The following is a 22,769-nucleotide window of genomic DNA, read 5'->3' as shown; positions in this document are numbered from 1 at the left end:
TTTTGATGATAGAAGAGTCCAAAAAGTAGTGTAATAAGTGGCTTCTGGGACCTGTATTTGGTGAGACTATTGACTCATTCACTTGGAAACATGGCTGATTCGAGATTGTGGAACTTTTTTAAAAATTATTTTCTTCCACATACAGATGGCCAATAGGCAGATGAAAAGATGCTCAACATCACTAGTTATTAGAGAAGTGCAAATCAAAACTACAATGACCTCACACCAGTCAGAATGGCCATCATTAAAAAGTCTACAAGTAACAAATGCTGGAGAGGGTGTGGAGAAAAGGGAACCCTCCTACACTGTTGGTGGGAATGTAAATTGCTGCATCCACTATGGAGAACAGTATGGAGGTTCCTTAAAAAAGTAAAAATAGGGTTACCATATGATCCAGCAAGCCCACCCCTAGGAATATATCTGGACAAAACTATAATTAGAAAAGATACATGCACCCCAATGTTCACTGCAGCACTATGTACAATAGCCAAGTCACAGAAACAATCCAGTTGTCCATTGACAGATGAATGGATAAAGAAGATGTGGTATATATATATATACAGCAACATGGACGGACCTAGAGATTATCATACTAAGTAAAGTAAGTCAGAAAGAGAAAGATAAATACCATATGATATCCTTTATATGTGGAATCTAAAATATGACACAAATGAACTTATCTACGAAATAGAAACAGAATCACAGACATTGAGAACAGACTTGTGGTTGCCAAGGGTGGGGCAGGGGAGGGATAAATTAGAAGGTTGGGATTAACAGATACACCCTACTATATATAAAATAGATAAACAGCAAGGACCTACAGTATAGCACAGGGAACTATATTCAATATCCTGTAATAAACCATAATGGAAAAGAATATGAAAAAGTATATATATATATACACACACATATATATATAACTGAATCACTTTGCTGTACACTGGAAACTAACACAATGTGGTAAATCTACTATACTTCAATAAAAAATAAATTTAAAAAAAGAAAAGCACTAAAACCATTAAAAAATTTTTATTCCAACAGGAAAAATGTCATATTCAATGGAGACATTTAAAAATATACCCCCTTCAAAGAGAAAAGAATAAAGGCAGAAAAAACCATCTATATCCCATCACCCAACAATAACCTTTGTATATATTTTGTGGGGTTTTTTCCTTCCAAAATTTTCTTTTTGTGCATTTGGGGGTTTGTTTTGATTTTCTTTTGTTCGGGGGTTTGACATTTTTTAGAAGTTATAATCACACAGTAAAGAATTTTGCAGACTGCTTTCTCTTCCCCTCTGATAGACTCTTTCAGCATTTTTAACTCTCATGGTCACATATTATTCCAACAAATGAGTAGATCAGGGTTTACTCAACTGTTCCCCTGCTCCTGGACTCTAGGTTATTTTTTATTTTTATTGTTATAGCTGTCATGAATATTTTGGATATAAAGCTTTTTCTCTTATTATTCCAAATGTAGCATTATTTCCTTAGGATATATTCTCAAAAGTGGAATTGCTAGGTCAGAGAATTTTAAAGACATTACAAGGTGTTTTAAAGACCGTGTAAAGACTCTGCAAGCATTTCCTACACTGCTTGGTGTGGATGTGACTTCAGTTTTGTGTTAGTGTGGGTGAATTGCCACCCACCTCCCCAACTTCTACCAAACTCTGTCTGCTATGGGGACCTTCCCAGATCCACCCTCCCCTATGACTCGAGGGGTCTGACTGTAATCCGAAAGCTGTTCCTCGGGGATCAGTGAGTGTGACCACCCTGTGAACCCGAGTGGCCCGTCCACTCTGTCCCGGATGTGTGGCCCTGTCAGCTGAGGCAGTGGGCCCCTGAGCAGGAAAGGAAAGTGGCTGGAAGACAAAACCTCCCTCAGCCGTTGACTTTTTTACCCTGTGTATTGAGCCTGCGTCGCCGTGGCAACGCAACCTCAAGGCTAATAGATACTCCTTGGTGCTTAGAGGGAAAAACTCAGCTGACAGACAAGCGAGGAAGATGCAGGAAGGAAAAGGTTAGCCCCCATGTCCCTCTGTGCCTCGGCAAACGGGCAGAGATAATTAAGAACTCGACTTTAGAATCACACAGACGCCGACAGAAGGAAGGTTCCAGACCTAGCAAAGTCACCTGTTTGCAAAGCTAATTAAAATGGACGAAGATATATCAAATTACCTCAGATCTCCTCTCTGCTTGATGGAGAATCTTTTCAAAACATAGGTCTTTTTAGAGGCTCTTTCTCCCCTTTGGGGAATTACATGGCTTTCAAACAGCCTGAAATGATCTCAAAGGCCAGGTGGGATGGACAGCCTACTGAGATATCCTACCATCAAATTTGTCAATTCCACCTCACAGCCTCCCTAATTCCCATTTCTCCTCGTCCCCTGCCCCACCTGCCGGCATCCCTCTCAGGCCATCTTCTCAAGACACACCTCCGATCAGGTCCAAGTGAAGACGTCTCCAAGCCCCACCTCCAGCCCCCAGCCGGTGCAGCTCGGCACAGTGTCCCCTCACTAACTCTCAAGGTCCCTGCGTGAGCCATCCTTCCCCTTTCAGGACTCTGTACATGCATTTTCCCTTCCTGGAAAAGGCCTCCCACCCTTAAAAGCCCCGAGCAAATGCCTTTTTTCTCTAAGCTGAGTCATTTCCCGCCCCTGGGCTCGCATGCCTCTTGATGCACACCTAGAACGTAGCTCTTCCCAGGCTCTCCTGGACGGAGTGCACGGATGACGCCCCCGCCTCGGCAGCCTGCGGGCTCGTCTGGGGAAGGGGCCGTGCGCGATCCTCTCCCTGAATGCCGCCTGGCCTGCGGGAGGGTTCAGTATTGGAATTTATTACCCTTGCAAAGCTGGGTGATTTGCTGAAAAGGATACATTATTCTATCTGGGGAAATGGGGCAAGACCTTGACCTTCTCCAGCACCAAGCTTCTAAGGAGCCCAAACCCCTCATTTATAACATCAGTATCCAACATATACAGTTGAGCATCTGGGTACTGAAACTGTTGTTATAGTTATTGTTTGGGGGAACAAAGTCAAAGTTCATATTTTATAACCTTTTTGGGAAATTCCAAACATATTCAAAAGTAGCAAATACTGACCCACCTCCCACCCCCACCAGCCATGTACCCATCAAGGCAGCCTCCACAATGATGAACATTTGGCCAATTTGTTTCCTTTGGTGCCTCCCCTCCTCCACTATTTTTCTGGCGTATTTTAAGGCAAATCCCAGACATGATGTCATTTCATCCGCTAATATTTCATAAGCAGTCTAGGTGAAAATCCTAGCTCTTCTACCTACTATGCGATCTTGGGCAGATTAATTAACCCTCCTGATCCTTGCATTCTATATAGCTAAAATGAGAATAATTACAGCACATCCATCATAGGGTTATAACGAGGAGCAAACGGACTATTCTACAAAGAACACTTGACACTCGGCATTTGTCCAGCTTGTGTGCTAAGTGGTCGGTGTTAGCCATTAAAATCACTATTATTATCATTATCCTTACTGAATTTATAGCACAGTCCCAAGCATTTGGGACATGAAAGACATACAGCTGTATCGATCACTAATCATAGCTCTGGCAGTAGAAGGAGAGCAGACTGGAGAAACTGGAGCCTCAGAGACCAAATAGGAGGCTGGAAAAATCATCCTGGAGGGAGGTGATGGGGCCTTGAGCTAGACAGTGATGGAGAGTGGAGATAGGACACACAGGGAGAGGAGAACAAAGACCTCTGACTGACTAGCTGCGGCAGGGGAGGTGCCTGCTGCAATTAAAGGTCAAGTTTAGATTTTGATGGCCTGGAGAGAGTAAGTTAAGGGAGAGGAGAAGCTGTGAGATAATGAGTTTCCTCTTAAGAGGCTTTGTCCTTGCAGTACTGATGGGGCATCCTTTAATGGGGCAACATCTGATGGGGCTTCCTCTGATGGGACAAGCTCTGATGGGGCTTCCTCTGATGCGACATCCTGGGAAAGACACTTGGCACAGGAGCCCACTGATTATGACAGCACATGGCTTCTCCTGTATAGCTGGTGGTTCGTTTTACCCTGGAGTTATTTACACCTCCCTGTGAAAGGCTCCAGACGTCCGCCATGAGGAGCTTCCTCCTACTCCTGCTCTGTAACCTCCCTTCACTAGCGTGATGATCAAAGCGGAGTTGGTGCTTTACCCACCATTGCTTTTAAAACTTACTCTGCATGAACACATGCTCACTGTGGACATTTTAAAAAACACAGACAATATGATGTCACATATGTGGAATCTAAACTGTCAAACTCACAGAAGCAGAGAGTAGAAGGGTGGTTACCAGGGGCTGGGGGGAGGGGGAATGGGATGTGACAGTCAAAGGGAACAAAGTTTTATGCAAGATAAGTAAGTTCTGGAGATCTGCTATACAGCATAGTACCCATAGCTAACAATACTGTATAATGTACTTAACATTTGCTAAGAGGGTAGAGCTTATGTTAAGTGTTCTTACCTCAAAATAGTAACTATAATAAAAAGGGTGAGAGAAAACTTTGGGAGGTGATGGATATGTTTATGGCCTTGATGGTGGTGATGGTTTCATGGGTGTACGCTTATCCCCAAACTCATTCAGCTGTAACCATTAATTACATACAGCTTTTTACATACCAATTACACCTTAATAAAGTGGTTTTAAAAATAAATAAACAGAAAAAACAGAAAAAGTATAATGGAGAAAATGAAAACTAGCCTTACCACAGATATACCCAGGGTAGTTGGGTTGATACAAGCTCTTGTTTATTCTTTATATTAATATATATACTGCAGAGGTGTGATCACACTGAATATACGATTACTTTTTCTCCTTATCACATCGGTAAGAAATGGGATGAGGTGACCTTTCAGGGATATCCTGCAATTCCCTCAACCATCCTACTCCTGATGGACATGTTTTTGTTTTTGTTTTAGATTTTTTTTCTTTTTTAATTTATTTTTGGCTGAGTTGGGTCTTTGTTGCTGCGTGCGGGCTTTCTCTCTAGTTGCGGCGAGCGGAGGATACTCTTTGTTGCGGTGCGCAGGCTTCTCACTCCGGTGGCTTCTCTTGTCGTGGAGCACGGGCTCTAGGTGCATGGGCTTCAGTAGTTGTGGCTCATGGGCTCTAGAGCGCAGGCTCAGTAGTTGTGGAGCACGGGCTCTAGGCGCATGGGCTTCAGTAGTTGTGGATCGTGGGCTCTAGAGCGCAGGCTCAGTAGTTGTGGCTCACAGGCTTAGTTGCTCCGTGGCATGTGGGATCTTCCCAGACCAGGGCTCAAACCTGTGTCCCCTGCATTGGCAGGCGGATTCTTAACCCCTGTGCCACCAGGGAAACCCTGAGGGATATGTTTTGTTCCAACTTTTTCCTTTTAAATATCAAATAAGAAATATTAACTATTCAATTAGTGAATGGTTTACCCATAAAGCTTTATTCACTTTCCTTAATTTTGCTCCTTTTAAAAGGCTGCTGCTACCAATAAAAATAAGGAAAGAATCAATTATTTATTCTCCCTTTCTTATATGAGATGTTTATCACTCCTAATCAACTAATAGATGAAGGGACGTGTCTCTTTAAAAAATTATGGCAGCTAATAAATGAACACAGAGTGTTAGAATCAGAATATCACCATTTCACAACCCCAAATAAATTAATGGGTCTAGGCATTGATTATCAGGAAAAGAGGGTCAACCAGCCATTGTGTGTCTCCCAGAGGACACAACAGTACCTACAGTCTCAGTCTGATCAAACCTCCTACCAACTTGGAGGAAATACAGAGCACAGGGGCTGTGACGGACAACACCAGCTATCTGCAATCCACAGAATCCAGACAGTGGGAAGGAAACCACCACCAAACAACCTGGACTCTTCAACTTGCAAGGAAAAGCAACAAAAAAACAGAAGAAATAGATTTAAAAGGACTTGTCCATTTTTTAAATGGGCAACACAAAACTATGGTGCCTAGGGTAGTACAGTCAGGTGAAAAACTAAAAGAAACACAAGGAAGTGATCACTCTGAAAGTCGGGATAGAAGTGGTAATAGTTGGAGGAGGGGAGGGAGTTGAGGTTGGCACAGAATACATGGTGGGGGGAGGCTTTGGGGATGTCCAACGAAGTTCTATTTCTTGACCTGAGTGCTTACAAACTATATATTTGTTTTGTGTGGCTGTGTGTGTGTTTTATTTCACAATCAAAATAGTTTAAAAAGAAAAAAAAGTTAAAGGTGTACTACCTGTCTCAGGTTAAATAGTGCCCCTCCCAATTCATGTCCTTCCCCGAACCTTGGAATGTGAGTGTATTTGGAAATAGCGTCACTGCAGATGTATTTCAACATTACAACATTGCAGAGAGTTAAATTCTTATGAGGGCATACTGGAATAGGATAAGCCCTCAGTCCAATGACTGGTGTCCATATAAGAAAAGAAGAGACACAGAAACACACGGAAGAATGGCAGGTGAAGACAGAGGCAGAGATTGGAGTGCTGTGACTACAAGCCAAGGATACCAAGCACTGCCAACAACCCGCAGAAGCTAGGAGAGAAGCACGGAAAAGATTGTTCCTCAGAGCCTTTGGTAGGAACCCATCCTTCTGACACCTTGACTTTGGACATTTAGCCTCCAGAACTGTGCAATAAACTTCTATTATTTGAAGCCACCTGGCTGGTTGTCCTTTGTTACTGCAGCCCTAGGAAACCAATACAATACCCAAACATTACCATGCGTTCATAATTTTTTAAAAAATGAAAACAGTGATTAGTTTCGCTGTAGACCGGGTGTGATTTTTCAAGGTAGGATTTCCAGGTTCTTGTCCATATGCAAACTGTTATTTACTTGGTTGTAGTGATAGCCAGATACAGTTTAATCTCTGGGCTTTCTCTTCACCTGACAGGTTTGCAATTTAATTCAAGGATACGCATCACCACCAGCCACTGGGTCACACTTCATCCTGACGTTTCCTTTGCCAAAATGAAACCAGCCTTCCACTGCATTTCCAGCATGTAACTCTGCTTCTAATTTTTTCTGCTCACATCACAATCAGATCAGGCTCATTGCACTGTGGGCCGTGGGTCGCCTGAGTAACACGTTGATTCGCACTTCTGCACACACATCCTGTGACCCCACTTCCACAGAGATCCTCCCCTCGAACCATAAGCAGATGAAACTCCGTGAGCAACAGGGACTCAAGAAGAAAAGGGAGAATATTTGTATGTATCCCTGATTGACAGTCTGACAAATTCCCATTCACCTCACAGGGTTGGTGCAAGGAAAGGAGATCAAGCACAGAAGTTCTTTGCTCGGTGACAGCACCTGCTAAGCATTCGTCATAAGTCAGCTGCTGTGATGAGGATTAGCATGGTCCCCACCGCCCCATGGACGTACCACCTCTGCCTCGTCCTTTACATTTACCTGATTTTTAGATTCAGCTCTTTTCTTGAGACTCTTATCTTCTCCTAATATAACCTACGGGCAGGTGATGACTCTTAAATCACTACAGTCCAAAACCTATAGCCCTCCCCTTCCTTCCTGTCTAAGTCGGGGGATCCATAAGAAACCCCCCTTCCAAGTGGTGGAGAACCAGCTTTCTACAAGAGCTCTTTGTTTGTAGATGCCTCTTTCGCAATCACTCTTTTATTTCACTCGTTACTTTAGAGCAACCCACAGTCCCCAAACAACTTGTCCCAGGCATACCTGCCTCTGTTGGCCGCCTCTAATTTTGCACCCTGGGTACCCCAGCACTCACCTAAATGACGGCTATGACTAGATGACATCGTCAATGTTATCTCAATTCCCTTAGGTACTAAAATGCCCCCAAACATCTGCAAACAAGCCCTTTCTCTTAAAGCCTAAGGAAAGGGCCTTCTAAACTGTGCTTTCCGAAATGTTAGCAGGTCTGGCTGTCATCGCTTTGAAAAGATGAGACCTTTCAAGATTTTGAAGGCTCTTTGGCCTCCTTACAGTTCTAACCCTTTTCCATAACTCTCACATTTGACTGTTCCAGGGGAAAACTTTCAGGTGCCGTGGAATGGGATCGTTATCCATCTGGGAAGGAATAAAACCAGTACTATCTGGAAGCAAAGGGGTTACATCATTAGTGAAGAACTAGAGTCCTCCAAGCAGAAATAAGAGTTTCTCTAACTGGTTGGAGGATTTTGCTAAAGGATTTGAAGCAAGAACCAGGTGAAACTATATCTTGTAAGTTCTGCCATTGTCATGTGGGATTTCAGGAGTGGCAGGAGCTCGTTAGGATGTAACCCGTTTCCAGCAGACTTGAGGATCTTCAGTAATTCAAGAGGATTTTCAAAGCATAATCACCAGCGTCACCCTCAGTGCTCTGGTGGCCATCAATGACTCATTCTCTGCATAGAGTAATATTTCCTTAGACTATTTCTATGTCTTTCTCTTTGGCTGAGTGACAAACTTCTCCCTGACCTTCAAGTCTCAGTCTAATAGTTCCTTTCTGCCAAGAGTTTCCCCCAGGTTTTCATCCTTCTCCCAACCCTAATTGCTTCCTCTTCTATGCCCATCACACTTCAAACATCGCTCTTACAGATTGTACAACAGATATTTTTCCACAGGGGACAGGAGCCGTCTCATGCATATTTTATCCTCCTCCCCAGACCTCACTTACGTGTTGGAATAAGCATCCACAAGTGTCCACTTCAATTCTACTCCACCATCCAAATACGACACTGGGGAACACTGTTAAATAAGATCAAACAAACGTTGGAGGCAATTCACTAGATTTTTTTTCATCTTTTGCTTTAGTTTGGAATACAGCTGGACAAGAATATATAGTTTGGCTTGATTATGGACTGTAGATTTCTGCACAACAGTTCTGGCTTTTAACTCAATGTTTATTTCATTTGAACTCCTAATGACCATGATACATATTTGGTCTTCAGTGTCAGGGCCGTCCAAGTTCCCAGGGAAAAAGGACCAGTTACTTCACCCCAATTCTATTGTCTTGCTTTTTTGCCTTCCCTCTTCCTCATTCTCAGAGCATTCTTTACCTCTTCTAAGCGGGTACTCCTACCACTGGCCCCTTAAAAAATCCTCTTGGATCATCCACATTTGGCCATTCTGTGGCGCCAGAACTGGGATGGGGCAAGAGAGATGACTAGGGTGCAAAATTTAAGGAGGCGCTCACTCTCAGGTGCTGAACCACCACTCGAATGACCCTGGGAGTGAGCGTCTCCTTAAATGCCCCGCCCTTCTCCATGTCCTGCATTACTGCAAAGACCCACTTGCAACTAATCCAAAAAGTTGTGTTTGAATCTTCTCTCTGCCTTCCCAGTGGATCAATCCATGGTCTCTGACATTTTACTTTTTCAGTCACTCTTCCACGTAGGTCAAAATCTCCGGGCTCACTCTCCTTAGACCCTCGCAGCTACCTGACAGAACACAAATTCCAGATTTCAAGTCTACCTGCAATGAACGTGTTACTTTTCAATACCCACTTTAGATTTTAAGCAATCATCAATCCCTCCCAAAGATGGACGTCATTAATATGAGTCATCTTCCAGAGAAGAGTTTGGTAGATGTGTTTCTTAATTAGAGTATTACTCATTTCTTCTTTTTCAAAGCTTTTAATTTATCATCTAATAGGCACAGTGATCCGTGGAATAATCCATCTTAATTTTTTTCCTCTTTTAGATGGCTAGGCTTATTACTATTCATAGCACAAGCCAAATGCTTTGGTTATTAAGTGGTATCATTTGTACCCTAATGAATTTACGTCTTTCACACCATTGAAAAGGAAATGGAATATCGTGAAACGTTAAATGAAACCCCAAACAAAGACGGAGCAATGTTAACCCTCATTGCTCAAGTGTGAAGGAATTGACCACTCAGAAGGTGACTGGATAGCGTAGATTTGTAGGATCCGCTGTGGGCAACCACACCCTTGCAGACTCTTTGGAATGTAGTACCATTGGCCCCAGGCAACCTTCCCAGCATCTTGTCCCAGGTTCACTTTTGTTCTCTGTCCTCATGCCCTCTAGCCTCTTTGCAGTCTCTGCTTTCATACTCAGCTCCCTCTGCTTCGAATGGTCCTCTCTCCCTTCTTTTCCTAGTTATGTTCTACTCATCCTTTAAAATCCAGCTCAATTATCACTTCTTTAGAGGAGTTTTTCTTGATCTTCCCAACCAGGTCAATTGCCCTATCCACGTTCTCATAACACCATCTTGGAATTATCCAATGGCAATCTTACATTCATTTGAGTCACTTTGATTGTTTAAGTCTGTGTCTCTGTAAGACCATAAGTTTCATGAACGCAGAGGATCTTGTAGGTGTTTGCTCACCATCATCTTCCCAGACTTCCAGAAAACCACCTCTCCTAGATCCATTGCAGAAAGAAATAAGAATGACCACAACTAGTGTTCCTCTGTGAACATGGTCTGAGCCAGTCACATTTTCCCCAGGGGTCATGCTTGAACACCAACTTAAATGCTACTGGACTTGGCTGAAGCACCAACCAATGGTACAAGATCAACTCTGATGGGTTGCGGTCCATTGGGGTGAAATAAACAAATCAGGAACACATTTTTTAGACTGTGAAACTCTTTATGATGATTAGCCTATTTAATAAGCGAAACTGTGATTCCCTCAGGGCAGAGAGAGCATGTCTGTTTCAATCATTACTCCGCACACAACTCCTAGAAAAGGGCTTTGGCGCTGTTGGATGAGGGACAGACAGAATGAATGGATGGATAGAAGAGTTATCATCATTTAAGATAGTAAGAAGATGAGGGGCAAAGAGGTGAAGTGGCTTGCTGGAATGGCATTAGTGAGCCAAAGCAGAGCCTAGGAATCAGGGGCGTTCCCACTGCCTCTTGCCCCCACCCGCTTGGGACGGTTTATCAAGGTGCCTCCCAGGGACAAGAAGTGTCAGAAAACACTGAGATGGCCTCTGTGCTCAGGAGCTTGGCCTCCTGAAGTGTTTGAATGACATGACTCAAATTTCCTCCCGCTGTCTGGATGGGAGACCAGCTCCGGAAGAGATGGACTGACTGTGGCCAGAATCCCTAGCCCCGGGAAACCCAGCCCCTGGCCAGCCACGCAGCTGGCACTGGCGTCTCAGACTGGGTGTGGGGGACTATGACCCTGATGACGAACAGACTCCACCGGGCCATCCAGGCAGCACCAAGCAGGCCACCAAGATACAGCTACCTGGGCCAGGGGCACTGGGACCAGGGACAGACCTGGCAGCAACCTCTGGGCATGGCTCAGCCACGTGAGTCTCACTCTCCCCTCAAATCAACGTTCTCGTTCATTCACGCATTCATTCCGGAGGCTGTCATACGCCAAACACGCCTGTGCACTGGGGTCCCTGAGCTTGGTACCATTTTCCTGCCCTCTACGGCTGCACTCTCCAGTACGGTCGACCTGAGCACTTGAAGTGTGGCTGGTCTAAACTGAGACCCGCCCGAAGTGTAAAATACATCACCGATTCCAAAACCTTAGTACCAAAAAAAGAATGTAAAATATTTCATTCATACTTTTTATTGTATTGAGCATATACTGAAATGATATTTGGGATAGATCTGGTTAAAGAAAACATTTTTAAAATGAATCTCAGCAGCTTCTTTTTACACTTCTTACTGTGACTAATTAGAGAAATGTTAGTTTCATCCATGGTTCACTTCATATTTCTATTGGACAGCAACGTACAGGAGAGGCTGATGGGCAAGTTCTAAGCTGGGGGTGAGGGTGACGTTACTAGCTAGCTGGTCCAGGTGCCGAGGGAGCCCAAAGGACACTTAGCCCAGACTGTGAGGGGCGGGGGTGGGCGGTGAGAGCAGCTTCCTAGAAGAGTTCACATCTAAATCAACAGACAAATCTGAGTTCATTCCAGGACCAGGGCACTGTGGGAAGGAACTGGGTTTATATATCGGCACAAAGCTGAGAAGTCCAGATGTGTCTCCAGTGATGGGAGTGAGGGGGGTAGACAAGGGGAAGAGGAAGCAGCAAAGCCAGAAAGGGCAAAAGACATCAGATCCCAGAAACGGAGTCCAGGGCTGTCCGGCAGAATTACAACGTGAGCCACACGCAAAGTTTTAAATTTTGTAGTAGCCACAGGCAGAAAAGTAGGAACAGGTGAAATTAATTTTAATTATATGTTTTCTTTAACCCAGGATATTAAAAATGCTATCGTTTCGATATTTAATCAATGTCAAGGAGAGAGTCTGCATTCTTTTTCATTATGATTGTCTTTGAAGTGTGCTGTGTATTTCACACTCCCAGCACACCACAGTTTGGACCAGCCACAGTTCAACTGCTCAGTGCCACATGCGGCTAGTGGTGACTGTATTAGGCAATGCCACGTCCACTAGACTTTTCTCTTGAATGCAACGGGGAGAGGTTCTAAGCAGAAGAGTGCCTTAGACAAATCTCCCTGGCAGCCATAAGGGAGACCAGTAGCTTTCCGGAGGCTGTCACCACCATCTTCTGTACCCTGTCACCTACCCAGGCGCCTCAGTTCATAAACTGATAACTTGGGAGCAAAATCTCTCTTTGCAGACTTTACCCTTTGATGACGTTATTGGAGGGAAGTTTTGGGGTGCAGGCAGCAGAGCCCAATCTTGGGCTTTTCCAGAGTCCTGAAAAGGGCAAACTTTCCCTCTCTCAATTCCTACGTGGTTCCCACACTATTCACAGGGCGACCTGCGACAGATCCTTGCGATTTTTCATCCTTGGGTTTCTCCTCTGTTGAAACTCTGATGCCTATACTCACCTAAGAGGCTTGAGGTGCAGATAAAATGAAGCAAGATATGTAAAATGCCTCACGCTGTGCTTCATAAAGAATTGATCAAAAAATGGTCGTTTCTTTCCCTCTGAGAGTTGTCATAAAAGACTCTTCATGTCCCCAAGAGCAGCCCAAGAGGATGTAAACTCAAACAGCATGAGACTGGGGATCAGACTCCTAATCCTTTCTCCAACCCCCATAAAAGGAACTTCAAGGAGTCAGTCCCTGTCAGAAAGAAATGTCCCCAAAATATGCAGATTACAGACAGCCCAGCTGGGAACTTTTTTCTAGCATCATAGTCAGCTTTAACTGGTAAGAAAACAGCTTTTCTGTTTCCCTGGGCTCTACCTTGTTGGAGAAGCAGTTTAAAAACTGTTCTGAATCTCCAAGGAGTTTCCAGGTGCTTAATGACTTGCCAGGGTAATAAAAAACTGAATTCTGGGAAACCATTATGTGAGAATCAAAGGAAGCAGTATGATCTGGGCAGAACTGGGAAAAAGCATTGGTTTTTGAAGTCTGCCAAATCTGAGTTTGAAGCACATTTCTGTCGTCAATAGTCATGTAGTCTTTGGACAAATTGCTTATGTCTTTGAGAACCAAGGTACTTATCTGTAAAATGGGTATAATATGTATCTTGCAAGATAAGAATTATACATTCAAGGTAACAATGTATTAATTATCTATCACTGCCTGACAAATTGTCCCTAAGACTTATTGGCTGAAACCAACTTATGATCTCAGTTTCTGTGTGTGAGGAATCTGGGTAGGGCTTAGCTGGGTCCTTTGGCTCAGGGTCTTTCCCAAGGCTGCAATCAAGGTGTCAGCCCAGGCTGTGATCTCATTTCAAGGCTCAATTGGGTAAGGATCTGCTTCCAAGCTCTCTCGTTGGCTGTTGGCAGGATCCAGGGCCTCACAGGCTTTTGAACTGACGGTGTCAGTTCCTCACTGGCTGTTGGCTGGAGTTCTCTCCCCATTCCTTGCCATGTGGGCTTCTCCACAGGGCAGCACACAACATGGCAATTTCTGTCATCAGAAGAAGGCGGCAACCATAGCACAGGGAGATCAGCTTGGTGCTTTGTGACCACCTAGAGGGGTGGGATAGGGAGGGTGTGAGGGAGACGCAAGAGGGAGGGGATATGGGGACATATGTATATGTACAGCTGATTCACTTTGATATAAAGCAGAAACTAACACACCATTGTAAAGCAATTATACTCCAATAAAGATGTTAAAAAAATAAAATAAATAAAAACACGTCAGACTTTAAAAAAAAAAAAAGGGCAAGAAGAGTCAGAGAAAGAGAGAGACTGGAAGACAGAAGTCACAGTCTTTTTTTTTTTTAAACTGGTAAGAAACTGATTTTTTGATGATGGCCATTCTGACCGGTGTGAGGTGATACCTCATTGTAGTTTAGTTTTGTTTGGTTTTTTTTTAAATTATTTATTTATTTTTATTTTTGGCTGCGTTGGGTCTTCGTTTCTGTATGCGGGCTTTCTCTAGTTGTGGCGAGTGTGGGCTGCTCTTTGTTGCGGTGTGCGGGCTTCTCATTGCGGAGGCTTCTCTTGTTGCGAAGCATGGGCTCTTGGTGCATGGGCTTCAGTAGCTGTGACACGTGGGCTCAGTAGTTGTGGCTCGTGGGCTCCAGAGCGCAGGCTCAGTAGTTGTGGTGCACGCATGGGCTTAGTTGCTCCGTGGCATGTGGGATCTTCCTGGACCAGGGCTCGAACCCGTGTCCCCTGCACTGGCAGGTGGATTCTTAACCACTGCGCCACCAGGGAAGCCCCCTCACTGTAGTTTTGATTTGCATTTCTCTAATGATTAGTGATGTTGAGCATCCTTTCATGTGTTTGTTGACAATCTGTTTATCTTCTTTGGAGAAATGTCTATTTAGGTCTTCTGCCCATTTTTGGATTGGGTTGTTTGTTTTTTTGATATTGAGCTGCATGAGCTGCTTGTATATTTTGGAGATTAATCCTTTGTCAGTTACTTCGTTTGCAAATATTTTCTCCCATTCTGAGGGTTGTCTTTTCATCTTGGAAGTGACATTTTGTCACTTTTGCTGTATACGGTTGGTTACAAGCAAGTAGCTGGGTCCAGCTCACATTTAAGGGGAGGGGCTACACAGGACTGTGAGTCCCGCGAGGTGGTTGGGAGCTGTTTTACAAGCTGTCTGTCACGATTTTTAAAGATTCTCAGTAAATAGTAGCTGTTGTTAAGACTGAATACAAAAGCACTTGGAAAGCAATGTTCATCACAGAAATAGGAGAAATCTCCTGGATTATGTATTAGGGTGAGGAAATTCAACAATCACATGACACTGTCAGTCTATAAAAGAGGTTGATTCTAACCAATGCTCACTTATCCAAAGACTGCATTTAAAGATACATTTAGGGACTTCCCTGGTGGTGCAGTGGTCAAGACTCCGCGTTCCCAATGCAGGGGGCCTGGGTTCATTCCCTGGTCGGGGAACTAGATCCCACACGCTTGCAGCAACTAAGAGTTCGCATGCCGCAACTAAGGAGCCCACGTGCTGCAACTAAGGAGCCCGCCTGCCGCAACTAAGACCCAGCGCAACCAAATAAATAATAAATACGTATTTTTAAAAATTAAAAAAATAAAGATACATTTAATTTATATCAAACAGCAGTTTGATAATATGTTACCAGATAACAATGTTTGGACATTAGAATTAAAAAGTACCCATTCCGGGCTTCCCTGGTGGTGCAGTGGTTGAGAATCTGCCTGCCAATGCAGGGGATACGGGTTCGAGCCCTGGTCTGGGAAGATCCCACATGCCGCGGAGCAACTGGGCCCGTGAGCCACAACTACTGAGCCTGCGCGTCTGGAGCCTGTGCTCCACAACAAGAGAGGCCGCGATAGTGAGAGGCCCGCGCACCGCGATGAAGAGTGGCCCCCGCTTGCCGCAACTGGAGAAAGCCCTCGCACAGAAATGAAGACCCAACACAACCAAAAATAAATAAATAAATAAAAATTAAAAAAAAAAAAAAAGTACCCATTCCCCCTACATAATGTTTTATCATATATCCAAATTCCTTTCTAGTTATTTTACAATGCCCATGTTTTTATGGGGATGTAAAGAAAAATATGCACCTCGATTTTCTCATTTAACAATATTATAAAGACATTTAATCCTGCTGTACATTCTTTATAATTAGCACTTTAACAGCTACAAAACATTTCCATTCAGTAGATAAATGTCAGAGCCATGGTTTACTTAACCATTCCCTTATTCTGTGACATATAAGTTGCTTCAATGTTTTGCCATTGAAAGCAATCGAGTATCTTTTGTGTGGTAAGTTTTTTCCCCATAATTTGAATTGTGTCTTTAGGATAAAGTCCCAGAAAAGCAATTCGAATATGCACATTTTAATGGCTCCATCAAGTTTTTATTCAAATGGGAAAATGGCTTTGGTTTTTATGTAAGCAAACACTGCTCCATCAGACCCAGACTGAGTTCCTCAAAGGTAGACACCCTAGCTTACTTTAAAAAAAATTTTTTTTAAACCATAGCAGCTATAATTCGACTGTACTTCAATAAAAAATAAATTTAAAGAAAGCAATCTGACTCTGTAAAAGATGACACAACTAAATCTATCTGCATAGCAATAATTGAATGGGAGAAACTTGCCAACTAAAAGAAAATACTTTCCGATATAGTTTAAAAAAACTAAATGGACTTCCCTGGTGGTGCAGTGGTTAAGAATCCGCCTGCCAATGCAGGGGACACGGGTTTGAACCCTGGTCCGGGAAGATCCTACATGCCGCGGAGCAGCTAAGCCCATGTGCCACAACTACTGAAGCCTGCACACCTAGAGCCCATGCTCCGCAACAAGAGAAGCCACCACAGTGAGAAGCCCGCGCACCGCAATGAAGAGTAGCCCCTGGTCGCCGCAACTAGAGAAAGCCCACGCACAGCAACAAAGACCCAATGCAGCCATAAGTAAATAAATATATTTATATAAAAAAAAAACAACTAAATGAAAACATATGCTATCAATAAAAGATATGCCTAAAATAAACCATAGCATCTAGCCTATAAGCAACATGTAGTGAATATTTGTGCACTGAATGAATGCATGAACAAAAATACTTAAAAATCTGAGACTTAAGGAAAAATATTTCAACTAGATCTATCGCTTTTTTTAAAATCAAGAGATGTTGCATTTCCATTTAGATTTCACTAAGAGATGTGGAGGACTTACCCACGCCAAGCCCTGGCATTCTGTTGCCCTTTCCTTATTTTATTTTATCCTCACAGCACCCCCTAGAGTTCATTTTCCATACAACAACACAATGAAATGCTCAAAGGCTCCATCGGATTACATCACACACCTGCTTTTTTCAGAGGGTCCCAGGAGGCGTCTATGTATTGATATTTGTCTGACAAGCTCCCATCACTTGAAAAGAAACAGAAGGTCCTCTTCACTGGGGAGAATACTAGTTCTGGGGAAACCTCTGCTTAGGTGGAAACAAAATTTCCACTCAATAACCAGGAACCATGGGAATTTTCCTGAATGTAGTTCAGCCTCGGTGATGGGTCATTTTAGCCAAACTACGAATCAGAGTTATATAACATTTAGGTAAGCAGGGCACAAATGACCCTTGAAAAATAATTTATTTGGTCAAAATCTACTCTCGCTAATGTTCCTGGCCCCTCGGCAGCATGTAACTCTTGGAGTTCTATAGGACCCTCCTCCCCCAGCCTTTTTTTTTTTTTTTTTTTAAGAAATGTTCATCTTTTTATTTCCGGAGCTATCACTCTCACTTTTCAGACTCAGGAAACCGAGTCGCTTGCAATAAGAGCAGAGAGTGTGAGTGACAACCAGAATTTATCTGCACGCGTTTTTGGAAACCATTGCTAGTTTAGCTGCTAAACTTGAACCGCAGCGCCCTCTGGTGGACAGCGGGTGGTTTGGCTTTTCCAGGCCCTCTTGTCACCTGAGCGACATCTCATCTAACTGGCGCTTTCTCTCCCTGTCTCTCAGGTGAAGGAGGCCATGCAGCGGATCCACGACCGAGGGAACATCGGCAAGTTAATTCTGGATGTAGAAAAGACCCCGACTCCACTGGTGAGTCAAAAGCAGAGGGATCCGTTCAGTTCAACACCAGAAGGTTTATCCGGTGCAGGCACAGGTGGGATGGAGGGAAGTACAGGAAGCCCTCTGCTGGGCAGGGGCTGGCGCGGGGAGACCAGAGGAAATGAAACGAATGTGCAAGTGAGGGATTAGTCACAAATGGGATGAACGCTAATAAAGAAAGGAAAACGCTTTGGTGAAAACGTTTCAAGAGCAATCTGAGGGCAGTCAGGAGAGGACAAGACCACACCCGTGTCTATTACACCTGCTCACTCTTGGCTGCACAAGTGGGAAGAATTCCTGGTAAAATTTAATAAATTCACATTCAGATACCCAACAGAATGATGCCAACTGCCTCCAAAATGCCTCCTGATGGTCCCATGGCTTTTGTTTTCTCTTACCAGGACAATACCCTTACACGCAGGGACCCCACCAGGAGTAAAGCATGTCACACTCACATCCCAGACACTCTTGCAAGGGTCCCTTGAGGGGCTCTGCAGTGTGGCGGTCGACACACAGACTGCCACCAGACTGCACAGATCCAGAGGTGGGGCAGGTGGACATCGGTCAACAAGCCCTACATAGAAATGGGACACTGCAGCTATGGATCCGGGCCACAAAGAAGGGCTTGCAGTAAGGGGTCTGTTCCCGTTAGGGAAGTCTGGGAAGGCTTCCTTGAGGAAGCGGGCTGAGCACGAAAGGAAAAGCAGGCATTGAGTAGGCAGGAGGGTGGAGGGACGGCACTGCATGTGCTGTGGCCGAGAGGGAAGTCCAGCTCCAGACCAGCCATGTGGTACGGGTGGCGGGGGGGGTGGCGCTGAGATTCAGGAGATGATTCCTGCTTGTAAGAATAAGTGGGGAGGGCAGAGGTTCAGGGGATTCAAGGGAAATTACCTAGCTCAGGGTCTAGGAACAAGAAAAGAAATCTGAGGCACCGTTCACGAAGGGGGCTGTAGATGGACAGGACTAGGATGTTTCTGAGCATCTGTCATGTGCTCAGCAATTTGCCAGATGCTTCAAATACATCATTTTCCTTTGTTTCACTTGGCTCCCATGACAACTTTATAAGGCAGGTGGGTTTATCCTCGTCCTAACGATGGAGGAAATGGAGGCTCAGAGAGGTGTGACAAGTGTGCCAGGTACTAGCGAAGACAAGAAGGTAGGTGGGTAGGTAGATAGATGGTAGATGGATGGATGGATGGATGGATGGATGGATGGACAGGACCAGAAAGAGTCCACATCTTCACAGAAAGGACGTTCCCACGGGGGAATATAGACAACAAAGTGGATAAACCCACATTTGTTAACAGTGTTCTTCTGGCTCGTAGGAAGTGACAGCATCAGGATTTGAACCCTGGCCGGTGGGTGCAGTGGATGGCGTCAATGCCCACCCATGCCCCTGGCACTCATGATTGCCCTGCATGCCGGCGCTGTCCTCCTGCTGGCCGCTGCCCCTCTCTGCCCGACAGCCTCCTCTGGCCATGGCAGAGGCTTGGGTTATGCACAAAATCAGACTCCCTGGCTTCTCCCCTGCTCATGTGTCCCCCACTGCCCCCCAGTGGTCCCCAACAGGACCGAGCCCAGTTGCCCATGGCAGGACCTAAGTATTAACATATCCCGTGCCAGCTTCCTTGCCTTTTCTGTCTCCTTTCCTCACTCTGACCCACTGTGCTTCCTGGGATCATCTCCCAAGCCCTGGAATCATCTCCCCAATTCCAAATACTTGCAGTCACATCCTTTCTCGGAGTCTGCCTCTTAGGGCACCCAACACGAGTCACCTGGTACCACACTGCCTTCCTGAGGAATCAGGTGACCCTAGCCCTCAGAGAAATCTTTCCCAAGGGCCTTCATCAGATGCTCGAAGAAGGCAGGAGACAGACTGCAGAACCCTCTCAAAAGTCCTCTGTTGAATTACAGATGGCCAATGACAGCACAGAGACCAGCGAGGCGGGCGAAGAGGAGGAGGACCACGAGGGTGACGGTGAGAACAAGGAGAGGATGCCGTTCATCCAGTAGCCCGGGACCCAGGCAGGAGGACGTGAGGGATGTTCTGGAGAAGAGGAGCCGGCTGAGAAAACCCTTCTGTGCCCCAGTGAACAAATGCTGTAGTCCAGTGTGTGTTGTGTTTGTCTGCTGTCAGCTGAGCTAAAAAGCTGTTGATCACTGTTGTTTTTGAAATTAAGTGCCAATCCCATTCCATGCAGTATTACGTCCTTCCCCCATCCGTGTGTTACACTCTCCCCACTGCCCTGTTTCAAAACCATCCATCTTTGGGTCCTTCTCGACAGTTCTAGAACAGCCTTGCAAATTGATACAAGCCCACAGGTCCATTGCTTAAGAGACCAGACATGGGCAAAGACAAGTTTGGATTGAAAGGTGTTATATCACAGAGCACTGTCCTAGGATTCTTCAGGCCAATGACACTTTTTGCTGCCAGCCGCCCATGCTTCCGACAAGACCACTTGCCAATTTGGCTGGCAGAAAGAGGGTAGGCCAGGAGATGTTTTCACAAGCCTGTAAGTTTAGGATCTCTCCAAGTTGCCCTTTCCTACTTCCCATTGAAGAGGCAACCTCCTTACATTCATTCAGGTGTTTCACAGTCAAAAGGTTAAACCAACCTCCCCTCACCCTCTGATGCTTGATTCCTTCACCGGTTCTTAACCATACACATAGGGAAACAGATGTGGATTTTTCAGGATAGAAGATGGGTCAACAGCCACAGTATGAGGACCAGCCACAGAGATCCCTCCTCTGAAACCGCATCTCACGAGCAAAATCCTCCCCCCGCCATATGTATTTAATTTTAAGAAAACTCACCAGGTGGGACTATTTCAAAGTCATTACTGAGACTCACCTATGTTTGCACACTTGCCATTGGCATTACCGATTTTGCTCTTTTCATTTCCTGGTACTGAATAACAGCCTTTACCTTGGATCCCCCAAGAAAGATCTCCTTTGTAGACCATATTTGGGGGGAAAGAATCAATGAGTATCTTTCTTCTTGCCAAAGCGTGTTCCAACGTGTCACAAACTCTAGCGATACAAAAGTCGATGTTTAGTACCTGATGCCAAATATGTGTTCCTCTCCTCTGAAATATAAAATTATGGTGCAGACTCTTTGCAAGGCCCTGCTTTTTGGAAACCCGGTACCAAATTACTTGATTGCACACCCTTGATTAATTTTCCAGCTCCCAGACTCCTAAGAAGCCCACCCCCCGCCCCACCCCACTTGACGCGGCTTGAGGTGAACAGTTCCTCTGGAGGGAGGACAAGAGACTCAGTATCTCCACGGGGCGGGGAGGGGGTGCTCCTCCCCACCTCCTCCCAGTCCTGTTGGCCCAGAGGGCGGACTCCATCGCTCACAGACCAAACCGGAGACACAAGGAGCCCACAGGGTTAGCACCCCAACTCACTTGCGTTCCGGAAGACTTCCGAGGGCTCCTGCATTGCCCGACCTCTCCATCAACGAGCCTTAGGGTACACCCCACACTTCCCCCGAGTGATGGCAATGAATGCATTTCAGCAACTACCTGTTTCATTCCCTAAGTCCATTTGTAACAAATGTCACCTCATTAATCATGTCCTTTTTTTCCTATCCTAAGCTTGTGACGATGACTTATTTATGCCAAATATTTACCTGAAGGAAGTGTCTCCTCACTGTGAATGTACACGTAAGCTATGAAGATGAGAAAGGGCGGTGCCATCTGATGAGCAAAGGGATGAGAGCATCTCAGAAGATGCACCGACATCAACTTCTCTTCTCCGGGTCATTTAGAAAGACAACGTAGAGGTTGTATCCCCCCAACATGTCTGCTAAATGCAGTACTACTGGTCATGTTTTTCCCATAACAAAGCCCTCAGTGAGGTCTTAAGAGGAACCGTTACCCAACTGACATTCCTGGTGAGCTGGCCAGAGATGGTATTTTTTAGGGCTGGGGGAGCAGAGACCCACTGGCCATATCAGGCCTCTTATTTGCCAGGGGAGACGGAACTCTCCATTCAGAATCCAAATGGCCTTTGTTATGTCCAGAGGATTAGCATGAAAAGATATTCTTCCCCAGATCTGTGTTTTCAACTATAAGGTTTAGACAATAATCACAAATTATGCTGGTTAGTTAAATAAAACCCTTTTGTCTCCTTGGGATACAGAATGAGAAGAGAAAACTAGTGTTTGACCAATAAGACCAATTTATGCCATGAAGAATAGGGAAAAAAATTAAAGTATCAAAATCAACTGTTTAACACACTCTCGTTCGAAGCATCTTCTTTGCTGTCACTTGACTGTTTTTCTGAAGGAAGTGTACAGAACGTCTCAGGTTGCCTTAAAGGAACTGTGAAGGCTTCTCAGTAATTTATGTTTGATCGGAGGGAACTGAAACATTGTCTAACGTATTTGTGGCTTTAGAGCTTCTGTTATATTGTGCCTACAAAGCAAATTATGTTTACATAAAAAAATATAAATAAAGTATTCAGCATAGCATAACCTCGCCTGGCATGTGTTACTCCACATACATAGTTGTTGCAAAAACGGCCCCACTATTAAAACACAAGGCATGGGTGAATGAAGAAGAAAATATAAAAAACATGTCATAGAAGAATCTTCAGATGAGAAACTAAAGGCTATATACAGAAAACAGGAGTCAAGATGAAATAAGCCTTTAAAAATACATTCAGCTTCCCTCAAGCAAGAAAATAAGACACCACTAAATAAAAGAACTATTAAAGGCATCATGTAATAATAGTAATGATAACAAGAATAACAATTATAATAGTATTTATGATACCTACTATATGCTATTAAAAGATATATATGAGTATATATATATTATATATATGTGTGTGTGTGTATATATATATATATATATATATATATATATATATATATATATATATGTATACTCTCTTACCCTCCCAACAGCCCTGAGAGG

General features: G+C 44.4%; 1 protein-coding gene across 1 annotated transcript in view; it reads left to right on the top strand.

The window, feature by feature from the left end:
- VAT1L (vesicle amine transport 1 like) overlaps positions 1-22,324 on the top strand; it is a 154,682-nt gene extending 132,358 nt beyond the window's left edge. Inside the window, exons 8-9 of the mRNA XM_007182601.3 lie at positions 17,752-17,835; positions 19,759-22,324. Coding sequence (XP_007182663.1) covers positions 17,752-17,835; positions 19,759-19,857 — 183 coding nt within the window. The 3' untranslated portion in view covers positions 19,858-22,324. The remainder of the gene's footprint in view (positions 1-17,751; positions 17,836-19,758) is intronic.
- Positions 22,325-22,769: the final 445 nt, after the last annotated feature.

This window comes from Balaenoptera acutorostrata, chromosome 19 (genome assembly GCF_949987535.1).
Source record: "Balaenoptera acutorostrata chromosome 19, mBalAcu1.1, whole genome shotgun sequence".
Classification (NCBI taxonomy): domain Eukaryota; kingdom Metazoa; phylum Chordata; class Mammalia; order Artiodactyla; family Balaenopteridae; genus Balaenoptera; species Balaenoptera acutorostrata.
The sequence above is the reverse complement of the archived record's forward strand: the minus strand, read 5'-3'. Positions and strand labels throughout refer to the sequence as shown.